The sequence below is a fragment of the Sander vitreus genome, chromosome 3, assembly GCF_031162955.1.
Source record: "Sander vitreus isolate 19-12246 chromosome 3, sanVit1, whole genome shotgun sequence".
NCBI lineage: Eukaryota > Metazoa > Chordata > Actinopteri > Perciformes > Percidae > Sander > Sander vitreus.
The window spans coordinates 18326934-18346451 of NC_135857.1; the positions used below are offsets into that span (position 1 = coordinate 18326934).

Consider the following 19518-nt stretch of genomic DNA (forward strand, 5'->3'; position numbering starts at 1 on the left):
CGACTAATCGCCCTCTATGGTAGAGGCAGAGCTGGAGGATGAGGGGGGATTGGCATCAATTTCCCTGGTGGAGGTTGCTGAGGTAGTTAAACAACTCCACAGTGGCAAAGCCCCAGGAATTGATGAGATCCGTCCAGAAATGCTTAAAGCTCTGGGTGTGGAGGGGTTGTCTTGGTTGACACGCCTCTTCAACATTGCGTGGAAGTCTGGGGACGGTGCCTAAGGAGTGGCAGACCGGGGTGGTGGTTCCCCCTTTTTTAAAAAGGGGGGACCAGAGAGTGTGTGCCAATTACAGGGTATCACACTTCTCAGCCTCCCCGGTAAAGTCTACTCAAGGTGCTGGAAAGGAGGGTTCGGTCGATGAGTCGAATCTCAGGTTGAAGAGGAACAATGCGGATTCCGTCCTGGTCGTGGAACAACGGACCAGATCTTTACTCTCGCAAGGATCCTGGAGGGAGCCTGGGAGTATGCCCTAACCAGTCTACATGTGTTTTGTGGATCTGGAAGGCGTATGACCGGGTGCCCGGGAGATACTGTGGGAGGTGCTGCGGGAGTACGGGGTGAGGGTCCCTTCTCAGGGCCATCCAATCTCTGTACGACCAAAGCGGAAAGCTGTGTCCGGGTTCTCGGCAGTAAGTCGGACTCGTTTCAGGTGAGAGTTGGCCTCCGCCAGAGCTGCGCTTTGTCACCAATCCTGTTTGTAGTATTTATGGACAGGATATCGGCGTAGTCGGGGGTGGAGAGGGGTTGCAGTTCGGTGGGCTGGGGATCTCATCGCTGCTTTTTGCAGATGATGTGGTCCTGATGGCATCATCGGCCTGTGACCTTCAGCACTCACTGGATCGGTTCGCAGCCGAGTGTGAAGCGGCTGGGATGAGGATCAGCACCTCTAAATCGGAGGCCATGGTTCTCAGCAGGAAACCGATGGAGTGCCTTCTCCAGGTAGGGAATGAGTCCTTACCCCAAGTGAAGGAGTTCAAGTACCTTGGGGTCTTGTTCGCGAGTGAGGGGACAATGGAGCGGGAGGTGGTCGGAGAATCGGCACAGCAGGTGCGGTATTACATTCAATTTATCGCACCGTTGTGACGAAAGAGAGCTGAGCCAGAAGGCAAAGCTCTCAATCTACCGAGTCAGTTTTTGTTCCTACCCTCACCTATGGTCATGAAGGCTGGGTCATGACCGAAAGAACAAGATCCAGGGTACAAGCGGCCGAAATGGGTTTCCTCAGGAGGGTAGCTGGCGTCTCCCTTAGAGATAGGGTGAGAAGCTCAGTTATCCGTGAGGAGCTCGGAGTAGAGCCGCTGCTCTCTGCGTCGAAAGGAGCCAGTTGAGGTGGTTCGGGCATCTGGTAAGGATGCCCCCTGGGGACGCCTCCCTAGGGAGGTGTTCCAGGCACGTCCAGCTGGGAGGAGGCCTCGGGGGAGACCCAGGACTAGGTGGAGGGATTATATCTCTAACCTGGCCTGGGACGCCTCGGGATCCCCCAGTCGGAGCTGGTTAATGTGGCCCGGGAAAGGGAAGTTTGGGGTCCCCCTGCTGGAGCTGCTACCCGCGACCCGACCCGGATAAGCGGATGAAGATGGATGGATGGATGGATGGATGGATTAGGGATGTCCGCGAGAACCGATACTACGACCATTCCGGTTCTAAAATGACAAAACACAGACGATGCCCACTTTTGAAGCTGTGAGGCACCACTAGCGGCGACTCCAGTGTTAGCAGCATCGGTGCTGCGCCTCTTTCCGGAACGTGGGGCAGTATACGCTTCAGGAGTGTTCCAGTCGATACATTCAGAAGTAGGAGGTCACGAACAAGTGGCCAAGTCCATGCTTTCTACTTCCGTGCATATCTTTCGAAAAATATGAGCGGCGTCCAACCAGGTAGATTCTACCCGACCTAAGCGGCATGTTCACTGCAAACTCCACGGACCTCTCTTCCTGATATGGCCTCCCTCTCTTGGCACAAATACCTCACACGTTGTCGGCTACGGCCGCTGAAGAAGCTATACATTGTAAGCAGCCGTGGCTGCTTGCCTGCTCTTCTGGTAACATTAGCCGTTAGCAGGGTTAGCATGGTGGCATTAGCCAGGACCCATCGGGATCACTTTTACTGGCTGTGTCTCGAATTGTTTTGCAAGTAACCAACTCGGGTACTCTAGCTATATAATTCAATGTGAGAGTACACGAATATTTGAAATTACATAAAATTAAATTTGACAGATTTCCTGGAACTAAAACCGGGACACTTTGCGCATGACAAGTAGTGTTTGTGCACACGCAACGTTTTATACAGACTGATATGAATCCATCATTTTCAAACTAATGTTATACGAATGAATGAAGACTAAATTCTGATGAACAACACACAACAGTGATGCATAAACGGACACAAACAATCCAGTTTCTGGTGTTCTTTCAGTTATATTACAGTTTAGGTTTTACTATTGGCTCTAACATGAAATTAGCCAAATCCCCAGGAACAAGGTTAAACCAGTCAGGAAAAAATTACAAAGAGATGGGGTCATTAAATACACACATACTTTGTCCATCATATGTTTGTCTCAATCTGGCTAAACTATAAAGAAAAAATCTATTTGTTTACGGACATCAAGCTAGGCTATATGCTAGCATGTCTGAAATTAGCCAAATCCCCAGGAACATGGTTAACCAAACAAGGAAAAAATACAAAGTGGGGTCATTAAATACTAGTTGTAAAACATACTGTCCGTCATATGTCGTTCAATCTAGCTAGCTAAACTACCGGTATAAAGAAAAGCTATTTGTTTACGGACATCAAGCTAGGCTAGCTATGGCTAGCGCCATATGCTATGTGCTTAATTTATGTTACTCACCCTCATAGTTGTGTACGTAACTTGATATGTCCCACTATAAAGCTTTCTCCCGTTTCCTGATGGGTGCAGGTGAAATAGCGTTGACCATTCTGTGCACATTATTGACATATACTAATAACAAAGTGATGGACGGCGGGGGTAAATGAACTTGGGTTACAGATCCATGGTTACAGAGGAGCCCTCTGCAACGGATGTTCTAACATAAAACGAACGCACCCTCAACGGGGCAGGGATCATTTCATTGGTCAACACTACAGCTGGCATTCTATTGGTTGCTGAATTTTGATAGGGTTGACACACCGAGAGCGCAGGAAAAATCCGAGAGGAGAAGATTTGCAAGTGCGCAGAATCAGCCTGAGTGCAAGGAGAAATATCTGAGTCCAAGCACAAAGTTTGAGCACAAGCACAGCAAATCCAAGCGCGAGCAGTGACTATTTGAGTGTGAGAGCAAGGTTTTGAGTCCAAGCACAAAGTTTGAGCACAACCACAGCAAATCCAAGCGCGAGCAGTGACTATTTGGGTGTGAGAGCAAGGTTTTGAGGGAAATTATTGCAACATCTGAATGTAATATTAGTGAGAAATGCTCTCAAATTGAAATAATGCGCTCTTGAATAAAGATAGGAATATAACTCCATAAGAAACTGTCTGTCTGGCTATCTGTCTGGGATGCTGCTACTGGTGTGTGTGTGTGTGTGTGTGTGTGTGTGTGTGTGTGTGTGTGTGTGTGTGTGTGTGTGTGTGTGTGTGTGTGTGTGTGTGTGTAGCTGTATGAGCATGTGCATTATGCGCTGGTATATATGTTTATAGATTCTCCGGGAACCATCACCTTATCGTGGTGGAGAGGTTTGTGTGTCCCTATGAACCTGAGGGCTGTGTTGTCTGGAGCTTTGTGCTCCTGGTAGGGTCTCCCAAGGCAAAGTGGTCTCAGGTGAGGGGCCAGACAAAGAATGGTTCAAAATCCTATGAAAAAATCGAGGAAGGGATGAAGTGACCCTGCCCGGAGGAAGCCCGGGGCCCCGTCTGGAGCCAGGCCCAGATGGAGGGCTCGTCAGCGGCGTCTGGTGGCCGGGTTTGCCACGGAGCCCGGTCGGGCACAGCCCGAAAAAGCTACGTGGCGGACATCCTCCATCCCATGGGCCCACCACCTGTGGGAGGAACCGCTGGGGGTCGGGTGCGCTGCCACATGGGTGGCAGTGAAGGTCAGGGGCCTCGACGGACCAGACCCGGGCAGCAGAGGCTGGCTCTGGGGGACGTGGAATGTCACCTCTCTGTGGGGGAAGGAGCCGGAACTTGTGCGGGAGGTGGAGCGCTACCGGTTAGATCTGGTGGGGCTTACCTCTACGCACAGTCTTGGTTCTGGAACCATACTCCTGGATAGGGGTTGGACTCTTTTTCTTCTCCCGGAGTTGCCCAGGGTGTGAGGCGCCGGGCGGGTGTGGGGATACTCACAAGCCCGGCTGAGCGCCGCTACGTTGGGAGTTTAACCCGGTGGGCCGAGAGGGTCGCCTCCCTACGCCTGCGGGTTGTGGGGGGAAAACTCTGACTGTTGTTTGTGCATATGCACCAAACAAGAGTTCAGAGTATTCGGCCTTCTTGGAGACCTTGAGTGGAGTCCTGCATGGGGCTCCAGTCGGGGACTCCATAGTTCTGCTGGGGGACTTCAACGCGCACGTGGGTAATGATGGAGACACATGGAGAGGCGTGATTGGGAGGAACGGCCTCCCTGATCTAAACCAGAGTGGTTGTTTGTTGTTGGACTTCTGTGCTAGTCATGGATTGTCTATAACGAACACCATGTTCGAACATAGGGATGCTCATAAGTGTACTTGGTACCAGAGCACCTAGGCCAAAGGTCAATGATCGATTTTATAATCGTTTCATCTGATCTGAGGCCATATGTTTTGGACACTCGGGTGAAGAGAGGGGCGGAGCTGTCAACCCGATCACCATCTGGTGGTGAGTTGGGTCAGGGGTGGGGGAAGACTCTGGACAGACCTGGTAAGCCCAAACGGGTAGTGCGGGTAAAGTGGGAACGTCTGGAGGAGGCCCTGTCCGACAGACTTTCAACTCACACCTCCGGGGCGGAGCTTTTCGTGCATCCCTGTGGAGGCTGGGGGCATTGAACCTGAGTGGACGATGTTCAAAGTTTCCATTGCTGAAGCTGCGGTGAGGAGCTGTGGTCTTAGGGTCTTAGGTGCCTCAAGGGGCGGTAACCCACGTAACACCGTGGTGGACACCGGTGGTCAGGAAGCCGTCCGACTGAAGAAGGAGTCTTTCCGGGATATGTTATCCCAGACGACTCCGGAGGCAGTTGCAAGGTACCGAAGGGCCCGAAGGGCTGCAGCCTCTGCCGTGAAAGAGGCAAAGCAGCGTGTGTGGGACAAGTTCGGAGAAGACATGGAGAAGGACTTTCGGTCGGCACCAAGGTACTTCTGGAAAACCGTTCGCCACCTCAGGAGGGGAGCAGGGGAACCATCCAAGCTGTGTACAGTAAGGATGGGACGCTGTTGACCTCAACTGAGGAGGTAATAGGGCGGTGGAAGGAGCACTTTGAGGAACTCCTAAATCCGACTAATACGCCCTCTATGGTAGAGGCAGAGCTGGAGGATGAGGGGATTGGCATCAATTTCCTGGTGGAGGTTGCTGAGGTAGTTAAACAACTCCACAGTGGCAAAGCCCCAGGAATTGATGAGATCCGTCCAGAAATGCTTAAAGCTCTGGGTGTGGAGGGGTTGTCTTGGTTGACACGCCTCTTCAACATTGCGTGGAAGTCTGGGACGGTGCCTAAGGAGTGGCAGACCGGGGTGGTGGTTCCCCTTTTAAAAAGGGGGGACCAGAGGGTGTGTGCCAATTACAGGGGTATCACACTTCTCAGCCTCCCCGGTAAAGTCTACTCCAAGGTGCTGGAAAGGAGGGTTCGGTCGATAGTCGAATCTCAGGTTGAAGAGGAACAATGCGGATTCCGTCCTGGTCGTGGAACAACGGACCAGATCTTTACTCGCAAGGATCCTGGAGGGAGCCTGGGAGTATGCCCAACCAGTCTACATGTGTTTTGTGGATCTGGAGAAGGCGTATGACCGGGTGCCCCGGGAGATACTGTGGGAGGTGCTGCGGAGTACAGGGTGAGGGGGTCCCTTCTCAGGGGCCATCCACCTCTGTACGACCAAAGCGAGAGCTGTGTCCGGGTTCTCGGCAGTAAGTCGGACTCGTTTCAGGTGAGAGTTGGCCTCCGCCAGGGGCTGCGCTTTGTCACCAATCCTGTTTGTAGTATTTATGGACAGGATATCGAGGCGTAGATCGGGGTGGAGAGGGGTTGCAGTTCGGTGGGCTGGGGATCTCATCGCTGCTTTTTGCAGATGATGTGGTCCTGATGGCATCATCGGCCTGTGACCTTCAGCACTCACTGGATCGGTTCGCAGCCGAGTGTGAAGCGGCTGGGATGAGGATCAGCACCTCTAAATCGGAGGCCATGGTTCTCAGCAGGAAACCGATGGAGTGCCTTCTCAGGTAGGGAATGAGTCCTTACCCCCAAGTGAAGGAGTTCAAGTACCTTGGGGTCTTGTTCGCGAGTGAGGGGACAATGGAGCGGGAGATTGGTCGGAGAATCGGCACAGCAGGTGCGGTATTACATTCAATTTATCGCACCGTTAGACGAAAAGAGAGCTGAGCCAGAAGGCAAAGCTCTCAATCTACCGGTCAGTTTTTTGTTCCCTACCCTCACCTATGGTCATGAAGGCTGGGTCATGACCGAAAGAACAAGATCCAGGGTACAAGCGGCGAAATGGGTTTCCTCAGGAGGGTAGCTGGCGTCTCCCTTAGAGATAGGGTGAGAAGCTCAGTTATCCGTGAGGAGCTCGGAGTAGAGCCTTTGCGTCGAAAGGAGCCAGTTGAGGTGGTTCGGGCATCTGGTAAGGATGCCCCCTGGGCGCCTCCCTAGGGAGGTGTTCCAGGCACGTCCAGCTGGGAGGAGGCCTCGGGGGAGACCCAGGACTAGGTGGAGGGATTATATCTCTAACCTGGCCTGGGAACGCCTCGGGATCCCCCAGTCGGAGCTGGTTAATGTTGCCCTGGGAAAGGGAAGTTTGGGGTCCCCTGCTGGAGCTGCTACCCCCGCGACCCGACCCCGGATAAGCGGATGAAGATGGATGGATGGATGGATGGATGGATTAGGGATGTCACGAGAACCGATACTTGCGATACCTTCCGGTTCTAAAATGACAAAACACAGACGATGCCCACTTTTTGAAGCACCGTAGGCACCACTAGCGACGACTCCAGTGTTAGCAGCATCGGTGCTGCGCCTCTTCCGGAACTGATGGGGGCAGTATACGCTTCAGAGTGTTCCAGTCGATACATTCAGAAGTAGGAGGTCACGAACAAGTGGCCAAAGTCACGCCTTTCTACTTCCGTGCATATCTTTCGAAAAAAATATGAACGAGCGTCAACGGAGATAGATTCTACCCGACCTAAAAAACGGCATGTTCACTGCAAACTCACGGACCTCTCTTCCTGATATACAGCCTCCCTCTCTTGGCTTCAAATACCTCACCGTTGTCGGCTACGGCCGCTGAAGAGGCTATACATTGTAAACAGCCGTGGCTGCTTGCCTGCTCTTCTGGTAACATTAGCCGTTAGCAGGGTTAGCATGGTGGCATTAGCCAGGACCCATCGGGATCACTTTACTGGCTGTGTCTCAATTGTTTTTGCAAGTAACCAACTCGGGTACTCTAGCTATATAATTCAATGTGAGTACACGAATGTTGAAATTACATAAAATTAGGGTGACCAGATTTCCTGGAACTAAAACCGGGACACTTTGCGCATGACCGTAGTGTTTGTGCACGCACACGCTTTTTAACGTGAACATGTGCCAGCCCATGTCAGACTGAATCATCAGGAATTGACATGAGTTCATAGCCTCTCATTCATGACCTCATGCATGAACTATACATCAACTAAAGCATTAGGTAAGGTGGGTACATCATTATGCACAAGTTGTATGATAATAATGAACTCTTCGAATGTTTGGTGTGTAACAATATTAATTTGTAAAGTAAGTAAAGCTTACATATAAATGCAGTGGAGTACAAGTAGAAAGTGGGGTGAAAAAAAAGTACAAGTACTTATAAGTACAGTACTCCAGGTCCAATATGTAATACATTTATTGTATTTAATCAAGAAATGTCCACAATATTTCAACAGAACAGATATTGAAACTCTATATACTATACTATATAAATACTATATTTTCTGACAACAATGCCAAAGCCAGTGTTTAAATATAAATTTCCATATTTTGGCCTGTGTGTTACCTATTTTGACACCCGGGTTGCCGGACATGAAACGCAAACACGCAAAAACAAGGTGATGGTAGCAGCAACCAAACAAACTGGATTAACACATATAGATTAATTCTACCCGACCTTACAAAACTCTGCATCTTTTCTAAACAGTTGCATAACCAGAGAAGAGGTAAAACATGGGTAAATATTGGAGATGCATGTAAAATGTGGAGACAGCTTAGAGCCCAAAAGGACGCAGAGTTAGCCCACTTCCTCCTAATTTAACAGGTAAGCTTCATTCATATCACAGCTAACGTAGTAGGGATAGGCATTATCAGTCATTTCAACAATTAATGTGCTCGCATAAATTATATAGAGTAGCCTACTTGAGCTAGTTACTCAGTTACCGTTAAAACGAGAGAGATAAGAAGAGGCATTGTTTACAATATACATTGTAACGCTGGCTTCACAGATTATGCAGACGCAGACCGCTACGATTGACTGACACACACACACATTGTTAAAATAATACACTGGACGCTTTATTAGTCTTTCTACATGGGTTTAGTTAATGATCGGGCTATAATAAGACCACATCGGCTATGTAATCGCAGACAACCGGGACAATTTCATAGTGGTTGGTGTAAACCGGGACATTTTAGCGTCCTGACAGGCTTTTGTTCTGGTCGTCTGGTCACCCTACATAAAATGCCCGTCCCTTGTAGCCGTGATAAATTAGCCTGAAGATAATGTTTAGCTTCCTGTTCAGGAGGGAATTAGCCAACTCGGCGTCCTTTTGGGCTCTAAGCTGTCTCCATCTTTCAAATACATCTCCAATATTTACCCAGGGTTTGTAACGTCTCTGGTCAGGCAACTGTTAGAAACACTGTTGTTGTTTTTGCACAGTACCTTTTGAAAAGATGCCTGGAAGTCTGGAATGTGTCTGGGGACACTAGTTGTTGCACTATGACCATTAATTGCACTTTATTATGTATATTTTTCAAATATTTTAATAAAGAAGTTCATGTTTCAAGTTAAAGTACAATGGAATTTTCTTTTTTTTCCCGTGGTATCGAAATTGGCATCAAGAATTGCATTATTTTACTGGTATTGGCACCAACTACTGAATTTTTGGTTTCGTGACACCCCTAGTACAGATAAGCATGCGTGTGTGTGTGGGTTATGTATTTGTGTGTGAGCACGAGTGCTTAGCTGTGTGTGTGTCACTGAATTTATCAGATCTGCAGACACAGTATCAGATTTGATGACAGGTGGCAGAACCAATGAGATGTTACACTGAAACCTGAGTCAAAGGTCACATACACACACACACACACACACACACACACACACACACATCTGCGCCACCTGTCAGAGCTAAAACATCAAGCAAGACAGATAATTTAATAAACTTGGACAAGCGTAAGATGTCAGAGTGTGTGCCTTCATATACTGTATGTTTTTCTGTGTGTACGTGTGTGTGTGTGTGTGTGTGTGTGTGTGTGTGTGTGTGTGTGTGTGTGTGTGTGTGTGTGTGTGTGTGTGTGTGTGTGTGTGTGTGTGTGTGTGTGTGTGTGTGTGGAGTGGACAGTATGGTGTGTTTACTGCAATCATACACTGATGTAGCTGTTGGGGAAGTCACATTTTTGACTCCACATTATGAACTCCAGGGGAAAAAAATCAAATCTTGTTTTCTCTCCAGATGTCAGAAAGCATAAGGAGTGTTGTTGTAACTAGCTGAGTGAAACAGACAGACACCAGTAATACAGTGGGGGGAAAAACAATGGGATACTATCGGCAATTTAACACTTTTATTTTAATTGTTAAAAAGGTTCTGGTTTTAATCACTTTACAAAAAAAGCTTACTCTGTGCTATGTTGCTTGTGGTTTTAGGTGGTAATAATGTGTCATTGTGGTGTGTTTGTACCTCATAATTAAGTGTTAAGTGGTGTTAAATTCAGGTCAGTGATGTAATCTCTGCCCTGTCTGTAGTAATCTCAGTGACAGTAACAGTGCCACAATAAAATCTAAAGCAGTATCTCATGATCTAAAATGCTGCAGGGTCCTTCAGGTTCCAGATCAGTGTCAAATATCATTCTGTGCCTGCAGTAAGTTCAGTAGTTAGTTAAGTATTAGTTAATCAGTTTTTTTTTCTTCATTTTTTCCATTCTACCAATTAGGCTGTATACAATACATTGTGAGCATAAATAACATTATTTCTGCTAAAAACATTTCTGCTATTATTTCTAAATATGGTGAGGTTGGGTTACATGCCACAATTATTCTCTGATTACAACTCATAAAATTGTGTATAGCAGCTTTATTGTTGCGTGTGCAAAGAAACTTTGGTTAGCAGTATAATATAATATATAATAATATAACCTGTTCGAGGATGCTCTGTAGTCTCTCAGGCTCCAGGTCAATTACATATTTTCTCTCCTGACGTCGGTCCAGGTCCTCTAAGAGTCGGCGGTATGCTGCCTCATTGAAGCTCTCCACACAGATAGCACTCACCTTGGTTTACATACATACAAGAAATGTGTATAAGCATACAAACACAAACAGCATATAGGTATAAGGTCATGCATACAAACCACAAGCAAGTTAACAAATTGTGTTTGAAAGATTAACAACAAAAACAATAGCATACTTATGCGCATGCACTGTATAGAGGCTTCATGAGATCATGAATGTGTTTTGCTGGCCTGTTTCCAGGAATGTGTGTGTTTGTGTGTGTCCTGACCTGCCACCCGTTCTGCCCCGCTCTCTCCATAATTGCCTGCAGTATTGCATAACCTAGACAACAGGGAGTAAGGGAAGGAAAAGGGAGAAAGACAGAATTAAAGCTGTACTAGATTAGGGCTGGGTACCGAATTGGATACTTTTTAGGCACCGACCGGATTGCCTCCTTAGTATTGAGTAACGAAAAATGCCTCGTCATTCAATACCAAATTTCAATACCTAAGGAGCAAATCATCATCGTCAGTGAGCCAATAAGCATGTAGCATGCTTCTACCAAGATCTAATAATGCTATTAGTATTGGTATTGGTACCGGTACCAGTATTGAACATTTTAGAATTTTTGAATACCCAGCCCTATACTAGTTAGAAGCTGTACTTGGGACGTGGAGTAATTATTATATTTTGCAAAGTATTTTTATTGCAGCAATGTGCAATACTTTCCAGCATAATAATCAGCTTTACCAAAGCAACACCCTAATGTCTTGTCTTGTAAAGCACTTAGCACCTAACAGCAACAGTCTTCTCTTAAATGTCACTTTATCAACCAGCCCAGAAAGCTTATCAGGACAAAGAGTTATGTGCCAAAACAATAGAGACATTTCATTAAAACTACTCATTTCTTATTCAGTGGTGAACTTTGATTCAAATGCAACTCATCTGAGAACACGCTGCCACTTCAATCAATTAATCAATTTTATAGCCTGGAAAAAAACATCAGAAAGGAAAGTTATTTTTCTACACAATGATGGAGTACAGGTTTGAATAGGTTGAATATGCCTCTTGGCGTGATATTAGATGAGTTTCAAAGTGAATATGATCCCATGAGCAGCAGGTGGCAACACGAGCGATAATAAATTAAGGTATATTACATTAAACAGCTGTCTAGATTGGTCATAACAAGTAGAAAAACAACAATAATGAGAGACAAGTCAATATCACAATAATAATCCTTTACAATATTGTCAGACAGCCACTGCATTTTTATCATAATGATCGTTGTAATCTCTATCAAACCTCCAAATATGTTGTTAACTGTGCTCTGAGCTAGAATGTTTATTGTGGGAAATAAAATGAAAGTCAAATTTTTGCACACAATGGAAATTACAGACCCACACAGCCCTTATCTGCAGGACACAGTGACATGACACAACAACACAAAAGGACACACACACTCACTGCAGTGCAACAGTGCCAACTGTTACCCTTTTTTTCTAATTTTGTGGAGGCAGCTATTTACTGCTTGAGTTGAAAAAGAAAAAGCACATCTGAAGCCTCAGTAATCACGGTGTGTGTGTGTGTGTGTGTGTGTGTGTGTGTGTGTGTGTGTGTGTGTGTGTGTGATTGTGCTTTCACCTTTCACACTTGTCTGTGAGTTGTTAATGTGTACGTGTTTTGTTTGTACCGTTGAATTTATATTAATCTAATGGATGCACAGATGTACACAGATTGTGCAAGATTTCAGTTTTTGTGTGTGCGTTTGTGTATGTGCGTATGCGTGTGGCAGTAGGCTGTCTGTGGAGTAGAGCAATGCAGGGAGCATAAAACAGATCACAGCGTTACTGCCCATTTTCCAGTACATTACCAGCAGCAGGGCCTGATGGGAGCCTATAATGAAAGGCCCTGCCTTGGCCAAGTCAAGGGTGAGCACAGCCCAAACTCTACTCATCCATCCTCCGCTCCATTTCTCCCTCATTTCTCTCAATCCTCACCCCCTCTTCTTGTTATGTGCTACTGTATATACCCCAGAGGTTTGCGATCCTGCCTGTCTTCCTACTCCTCCCTCCTGTTCCCCCCCGTTTCTTCCCCTGTCACCTTGTTTATGTCCTCATCACTCGCACCTGTCTTTCCTATTTTTTCTCTTTTTGGCTGCTTCACTAGCTTGACTCACCTTACCTGTCCCTCCTGCTCCCCCTTGTCCCTCCTTGTCCTCCATGTGCTCCTCCTGAGGTACTAAGCCAGACAACCTGGACCAGAGGGAGGCTGGCAGAGGCACACACAAACTCACATATACACACACTCTGCAGCTCACTGATTCCCTAACACACCACTATACCATGGTCTGGGAACTCTGAGTCATGTTTGACCTGTGTTTCTCTCCCTGTGGCAGGGACTTAGTCTGTGTGTGTGTGTGTGTGTGTGTGTGTGTGTGTGTGTGTGTGTGTGTGTGTGTGTGTGTGTGTGTGAATGTGAGAGTGTGTGTGTGTGTGTGTGTGTGTGTGTGTGTGTGAGAGAGTGTGAGAGTGAGAGAGAGAGATAACGTGCTAAGCATTCTCATGACAGTGGTTAGGGGTCGAGGGCGTCAGCTGTGCCTGCTCGAAGGCTTGAAGGTAGGTGAATACTGCAAGAGCTGGGGCCAAAGTTTCTGTCTGAAAAGTGCCAAATTACACCATTGTTTCTGATGTTATAATTTTGTTCTCAGTGTGCCCTTCCAAACTAACCCTAAATTAACGGATAATTCTTCATGCAAAAAAAGTATTTGAAACTAGACTAATTTGGAAATCTTCTTCCATAGTGGAATAATGTGACAAAACGTGACATTGCTCCGTTTGTTCCGTAAAGTTAAAAAAAAACTTTTATTTCTTTTTCTTTCTTTTTATATTTTCTTTTTTTAATACTTTTATTTTCAAACAGGAAACAAACCCGTCTTTTGGGTGAAAGTCCTGTGTTTGTTTGACCCTTCAACCACCCTAACCTGCACCCTTGCGCAGAATTTGCTTACATTGCTCACGTCATAATTCCTACGGCCACTAAAAAGGGCCGCCTCTATAAACTTAATGAGTTGAAATTGGTGCTTGATCAAACTACTTTTTTGGGCGTCTTTCGGGGGAGGACAATCTTGCTCATCTTGCCTTATTTTATCTTATTATGATTATGATAGGAACAATCATCTTCAGTGTCAAGGCAATAATACTGTTTATACCTGTCCATATGGAAACCCATTTGAAAACCCTACACAAAATCAAATATTTTTAGGTAAAAATAAGTTTATGGTTATCAAATTGTGTGACCTTTTTAACTTCGGAACACCAACTCTGGAATTGTGCATGTAGTAACACCAAATGTTTCTTTATTCTTCATGTTGTATCAAACTGATGAATATATGGCATGACGTGAATTAAAGCTATTTGAAATAACCAACAACTTCTCCAAATTAAATGTCAAAATATGTCGTTTGTAACTGCCCTTCAAAATGACACAAAGCATTTTCTAATTTGGCAGAATGACATAATTTGTCTGCGCCTTCTCAAATAGGCAAAAATAAAGCCATAATATTAGCTGACAACTCCATGCTCAATGTTTGGTTAGGTTTAGGCACAAACACAACTTGGTTAGGTTTAGGATTGTTTGGGTTGAAAGTTAGAAAATCTTTTGTCTCGTTTGAAAAGAATTGCTACTTTGTCAGGACCTTCTACCTGTGTGGCTTCATGACAACGTCACCTAACTTCCTCTTTTGCTCCCGATCAACACAAGTCATAATTCCCTCAGGAGCTAGAGGGCTTTGTCACCTTAATGGAAACAAATGTTGTTTTTGAGGCATTTTCTGAAACGATTGATGCTGTTGTTTTTCTTGGGAGAACAGTCTTGAAACTTCAGCTGCACATTGTGCTAAATTTCTAGTAATTTTAAGTTTGAATGCATCAGTGAGGAATGGATGGAGTAGTTAGTTAGTAAAGCCAAAGGTATGTAGCAAAGCATCTGGTGTAATTTCCACTGCGAAACAATAGCTCAGTTTACAGGGCTGCAGACCATTTTTTTGAGACAGTGCGAGTACTTTTTACATGTACTCACACGAGCGACCTGCAAATTTAACTTTAACCCTTTTTGACTCCAACCTGCGGCCCTTTGCTGCATGTCACTCCCCCTTTCATGTCTTCATCTGTCCTGTGAATAAAGGCCTAAAAATGCCCCCAAAAATAATCTTAACAAAGGAGAAAAAGTGAGCGTCAGGGCAATGACAGTTACGTTTATGCAACTAGTGTTGCTGTAAAAGATGCAAAACGTCTTCCTGCTTTTATCACTGTCTTTGTCCCTTCTACTTTTACTTTAAAGTTTATGGGTACATAATGGTCAAACATGAGAGAGAGGGAGAGAGAGATAATGAGTGTGAATGTGGTTTCTCAGGGGACCAGAGTGATGAGACAGAAATACATTCTAGTCAAAAAGTACATCTGGGCACAACAGTGTGTGTGTGTGTGTGTGTGTGTGTGTGAGAGAGAGAGTGTGAGAGTGAGAGAGAGAGATAACGTGCTAAGCATTCTCATGACAGTGGTTAGGGGTCGAGGGCGTCAGCTGTGCCTGCTCGAAGGCTTGAAGGTAGGTGAATACTGCAAGAGCTGGGGCCAAAGTTTCTGTCTGAAAAGTGCCAAATTACACCATTGTTTCTGATATTATAATTTTGTTCTCAGTGTGCCCTTCCAAACTAACCCTAAATTAACGGATAATTCTTCATGCAAAAAAAGTATTTGAAACTAGACTAATTTGGAAATCTTCTTCCATAGTGGACTAATGTGACAGAACGTGACATTGCTCCGTTTGTTCCGTAAAGTTAAAAAAAAACTTTTATTTCTTTTTCTTTCTTTTTATATTTTCTTTTTTTAATACTTTTATTTTCAAACAGGAAACAAACCCGTCTTTTGGGTGAAAGTCCTGTGTTTGTTTGACCCTTCAACCACCCTAACCTGCACCCTTGCGCAGAATTTGCTTACATTGCTCACGTCATAATTCCTACGGCCACTAAAAAGGGCCGCCTCTATAAACTTAATGAGTTGAAATTGGTGCTTGATCAAACTACTTTTTTGGGCGTCTTTCGGGGGAGGACAATCTTGCTCATCTTGCCTTATTTTATCTTATTATGATTATGATAGGAACAATCATCTTCAGTGTCAAGGCAATAATACTGTTTATACCTGTCCATATGGAAACCCATTTGAAAACCCTACACAAAATCAAATATTTTTAGGTAAAAATAAGTTTATGGTTATCAAATTGTGTGACTTTTTTAACTTCGGAACACCAACTCTTCATATAACATGTTAATGTATTTGCCGTGTGCATTCACCTCTGTCTGTGTCGTAGAGGAAGACAAATCGACTCCAGTCGTAGTGGTCCAACAGTGACAGCAAAGCCCCTCTGATGGACGGCCGGAGCTGCAGGGTGAACTGGCCCTCTCCTTCGGTGGGGAAGCTGGGTGTCACTAGGCTGATGTGCAGGGCCCCACAGAACGACGTCAGAGTGTTCACCGAGCGCTTGTCGTAAAGGCCGAAGATGGCGAAGACCCCCCTCGAATACTGAGAACAGACTGATGTGAGGGGGGAAGCAAAGAGGAGGGAGGGAGGAGTTTTGGACACAGATCCAGATGGAAGAAGGAAAAAAAAGTGGAGAAAAATTAGGAAACACACACACACACACACACACACACACACACACACAGAGTATACTCAGTGACACTGTTTCTGATGGCTTTGTAAATGGACAGAGTAGAAAAAGAGCAAACAAGAAGATGGAACGGAGAAAGACACATTAAATTCACACTTTAGAATCTGGTTAAACATCTCAACCATTTTAATGAGTGACAGCTTCAGCCTGTGTCAGCCATACCTTCTCACTCCTAATTAGACCCACAAACGAAAGCTCTTTGAGTGATGCGAGCATCCATAAATGTGACTGGTTTACCAAAAAGAACGGCACAAAATCATTCCCAAATTCCCAAAAAACTGGCATGGCTGCTTATACAGTTGTTATTACAGTCAAATAATCCCACCTGTTTAGAGTTTAACATTCTTAAGATCCATCCATGCACGCATGCACGCACACACACGCAGATACAAAACCCTTGACCGAGCCATGAGCTCACTTCAAATATGAAGTCATTTTCCACTACAACACTGCAGCTCAGTCTTCAAACACCCTGAAGCTTTGATCCGTGACAGAGAGGAGAGTGAAAGCACTGACGTCCTCCGCTATCTCGCTTTCAGAATAATCTCTCCTCTGCTTTGGTTTGTCGTTCATCAGTGCAGCTCGACCAAAACTGTGTTTGAACACACACACACACACACACACACACACACACACACACACACACACAGAAAAAGCTTTTGGGTGTGTGAGTTGGAGAGTCCTGCATATTCTGGCCAATCAACCGAAATGTGCACACAAACACGTGCTTCACTTTCTAAGGATTCAGCGAGTGAAGTGACTAAAGTGTGTGCCAACTAATTTTTTTCTTTTTCCACTTTACTGTTCCTTTTTCTTTCATCATTTTCTTTCATCCCCTCCTTTCTCTCTTTAGCCCCATTCATCCTTTCAGATAGATTCCTTCAGGCAGGCATGTTTTGAGCCTGAGATCTATCCTGCGTCATAATTCACTCTTCACGCTGTATTACGTCAATCTGGAGTAAACCGTAAAACAGGGAGATTGCAGAGTGCAGTTTGGCAACAGCCGGTCATCCCTTTGTAACCTTCCCTCCCTCTTTTGATATCCTTGTGCATTACTTCATCTCATACCTTTTCACCTTTATTCAAGGCGGACACTGCATCCATCCTGCCCCTTACAGCTTCCACCATCTACTTTCCTTGGTCTATCTTCCTCTAAGCCTGCCTCCTCTTTCTGTTCCTCCCTCTCTCCCTACTCCTGGGACTCAGAGTAATTCCATTATCAGCTATAAGCCTCAGTGGGGGTAAATACTGAGGGGGATGCAGCTTTGATGGTTCGGCTTGTGGCAATTAAACAAAGCTGAGGCCCTGCACCCAGGAGGTGATAAGGTAGGGATTTAGTCTCCGATTATGACAGGAGCTAAATGTCTTTAATTCAGGGAACTAGCATACTACATACGTAGCATGCGTCATTCAGCAGGAGCTGAGTCATGGTGCCCTCAAAGTCAACAAACTTTGTGCCTTCCAAGATGATTTCTGTCAAAGTTTATCACACACACACAGTCTCATACAACACATGGCAACAGGAGGTATGGTTGTATGAGACTGTGTGTGTGTGTGATAAACTTTGACAGGTGCTATATTTTACAGTCCAGTACCTGGGATGCACAATGATGTTTACACTAAATCATTGAAGTTGACATCATAATTAAGTGCTCAGAAGATAAGAGCAAACAACAACAAAAACAACAGCGAAAATGCAGCGAAATAACAAGGACTGAAGCAAACTGCAAGCAGAGACAGTTTGGTAAGATGTTTGCGTATATTCAGATTGAAACATGCAGGGAAAATTAAACTTGAAGTTCATTCATAATGGCAGCTTACTGATAGAAAAATGGCTTTTTGCAGAAAGAAATTATGACCTTACAATGTCTAAGGATAAAAGAGAATCAACATCCAGTTGAATTTCTTTGGCAGCAGTGTCATGGTAAATGCCATTCCCTTGTTTTTAAATGAATTTGAGTTTTTGGGATCAGCTGTTTTTTGGAACAGAGCAAAAAATAGGAAAAGCAGCAGAACAAAAACAAAAGCATTGCCCATGTGAAGTGACATACTGGGTAAAAGTTTGCTACCAAGCCAAATTTCTTTTTAATCTTGACCGAAACTACTGGCCTAGATGCAATTTGTAATCAGTCTGCATACTTTCTTTTTCACCCACCTCCTAGGTCTCCATCAAAAGCTAAGGAAATATTGATAGTCTTAATCCCTAACCATTCTATTTTTAAACAATACCAAGACATCTGCAACCATAAACACAGAGGCCCAGAGCTCATTCTTTATTCATCCTCTCTCTCTCTGTCTCTCTCTGTATTTCTCGCCTATCATTCACCTCCTCACTCACTTATTCCCTTATTTTCTATCTATGCCTTCTGATGCTGGCTTTGCCTTTTTGACTCTTTCAATCGTTTTTCTGCCATGTTCCCTTTTCTCATGTACGCCTCCATGGGCTTGTCTCTGCAACCCCCTCCACCACCACCACTACCCCGCCGCAAGGCTGGAATGTGCCCGACAGTGGCGTCATTGTAATAAAATATGTGCTAAGCTTGCTTCATAAAACTTTAATAAGAGGAGGGGACCAGTGGCAAGGTGCATCATGACCACAGTAAAAGCATAGGACACAATAGGTCTCCTGGGACTTCCTCTACCTCTCCTTTCCTCCCCCTCGCTTCTTCTCTCAGCATCTCCATATGTTTGATTTTTTTGTGTACACTTTCCTGTATTTTTCAGGATTCTTAATTGCATGCTCTGTCTGTCAAACCACACTCTTTTCCTGTGCAGACCTCTCTATAAATCTCTTTAAAATGACCCTCCTTTATTTGCATTACTCTATACAGTATATCAAGCCATATTAGCCTTGCATCCTCCTCTGCAGCCAGCTATCCCTGCCTCTCTAGGATTCATTTCATTTGTGTGTCTGTGCATTTAGAAAGACCTCTCAATCATGCGCACACTACTAAACAGTAACAACAACACTAAACAGATAAATATCATAGCTCTCTTTGCTTCTCTGGTATTGTTTCCCCATGTGTCTCCCATATTTCTCCCCTCCCTGCCTCTTTCTTCCCCTCTCCATACATAGTGCTCTTGTTTCTAGACCGCCCCCTTGTTTCTATTTCACATGACAGCAAGAACAGAATGCTCACAGATAAACCTGCTACTGATTTAACTGTCACTGCACTACAACACACAACATAACAAGCACACACACAC

At 45.1% G+C, this 19518-nt stretch overlaps 1 protein-coding gene across 2 annotated transcripts in view; it reads right to left on the reverse strand.

Annotated features, from left to right (window-relative positions):
* gria4a (glutamate receptor, ionotropic, AMPA 4a) overlaps positions 1–19518 on the reverse strand; it is a 117687-nt gene that overhangs the window by 57371 nt on the left and 40798 nt on the right. For both annotated transcript variants that reach the window (XM_078243990.1, XM_078243981.1), the window contains exons 3-5: positions 15935–16174; positions 10877–10929; positions 10516–10647 (exon numbers count right to left, since the gene is read on the reverse strand). In XM_078243990.1, the coding sequence (XP_078100116.1) occupies positions 10516–10647; positions 10877–10929; positions 15935–16174 (425 nt within the window). The remainder of the gene's footprint in view (positions 1–10515; positions 10648–10876; positions 10930–15934; positions 16175–19518) is intronic.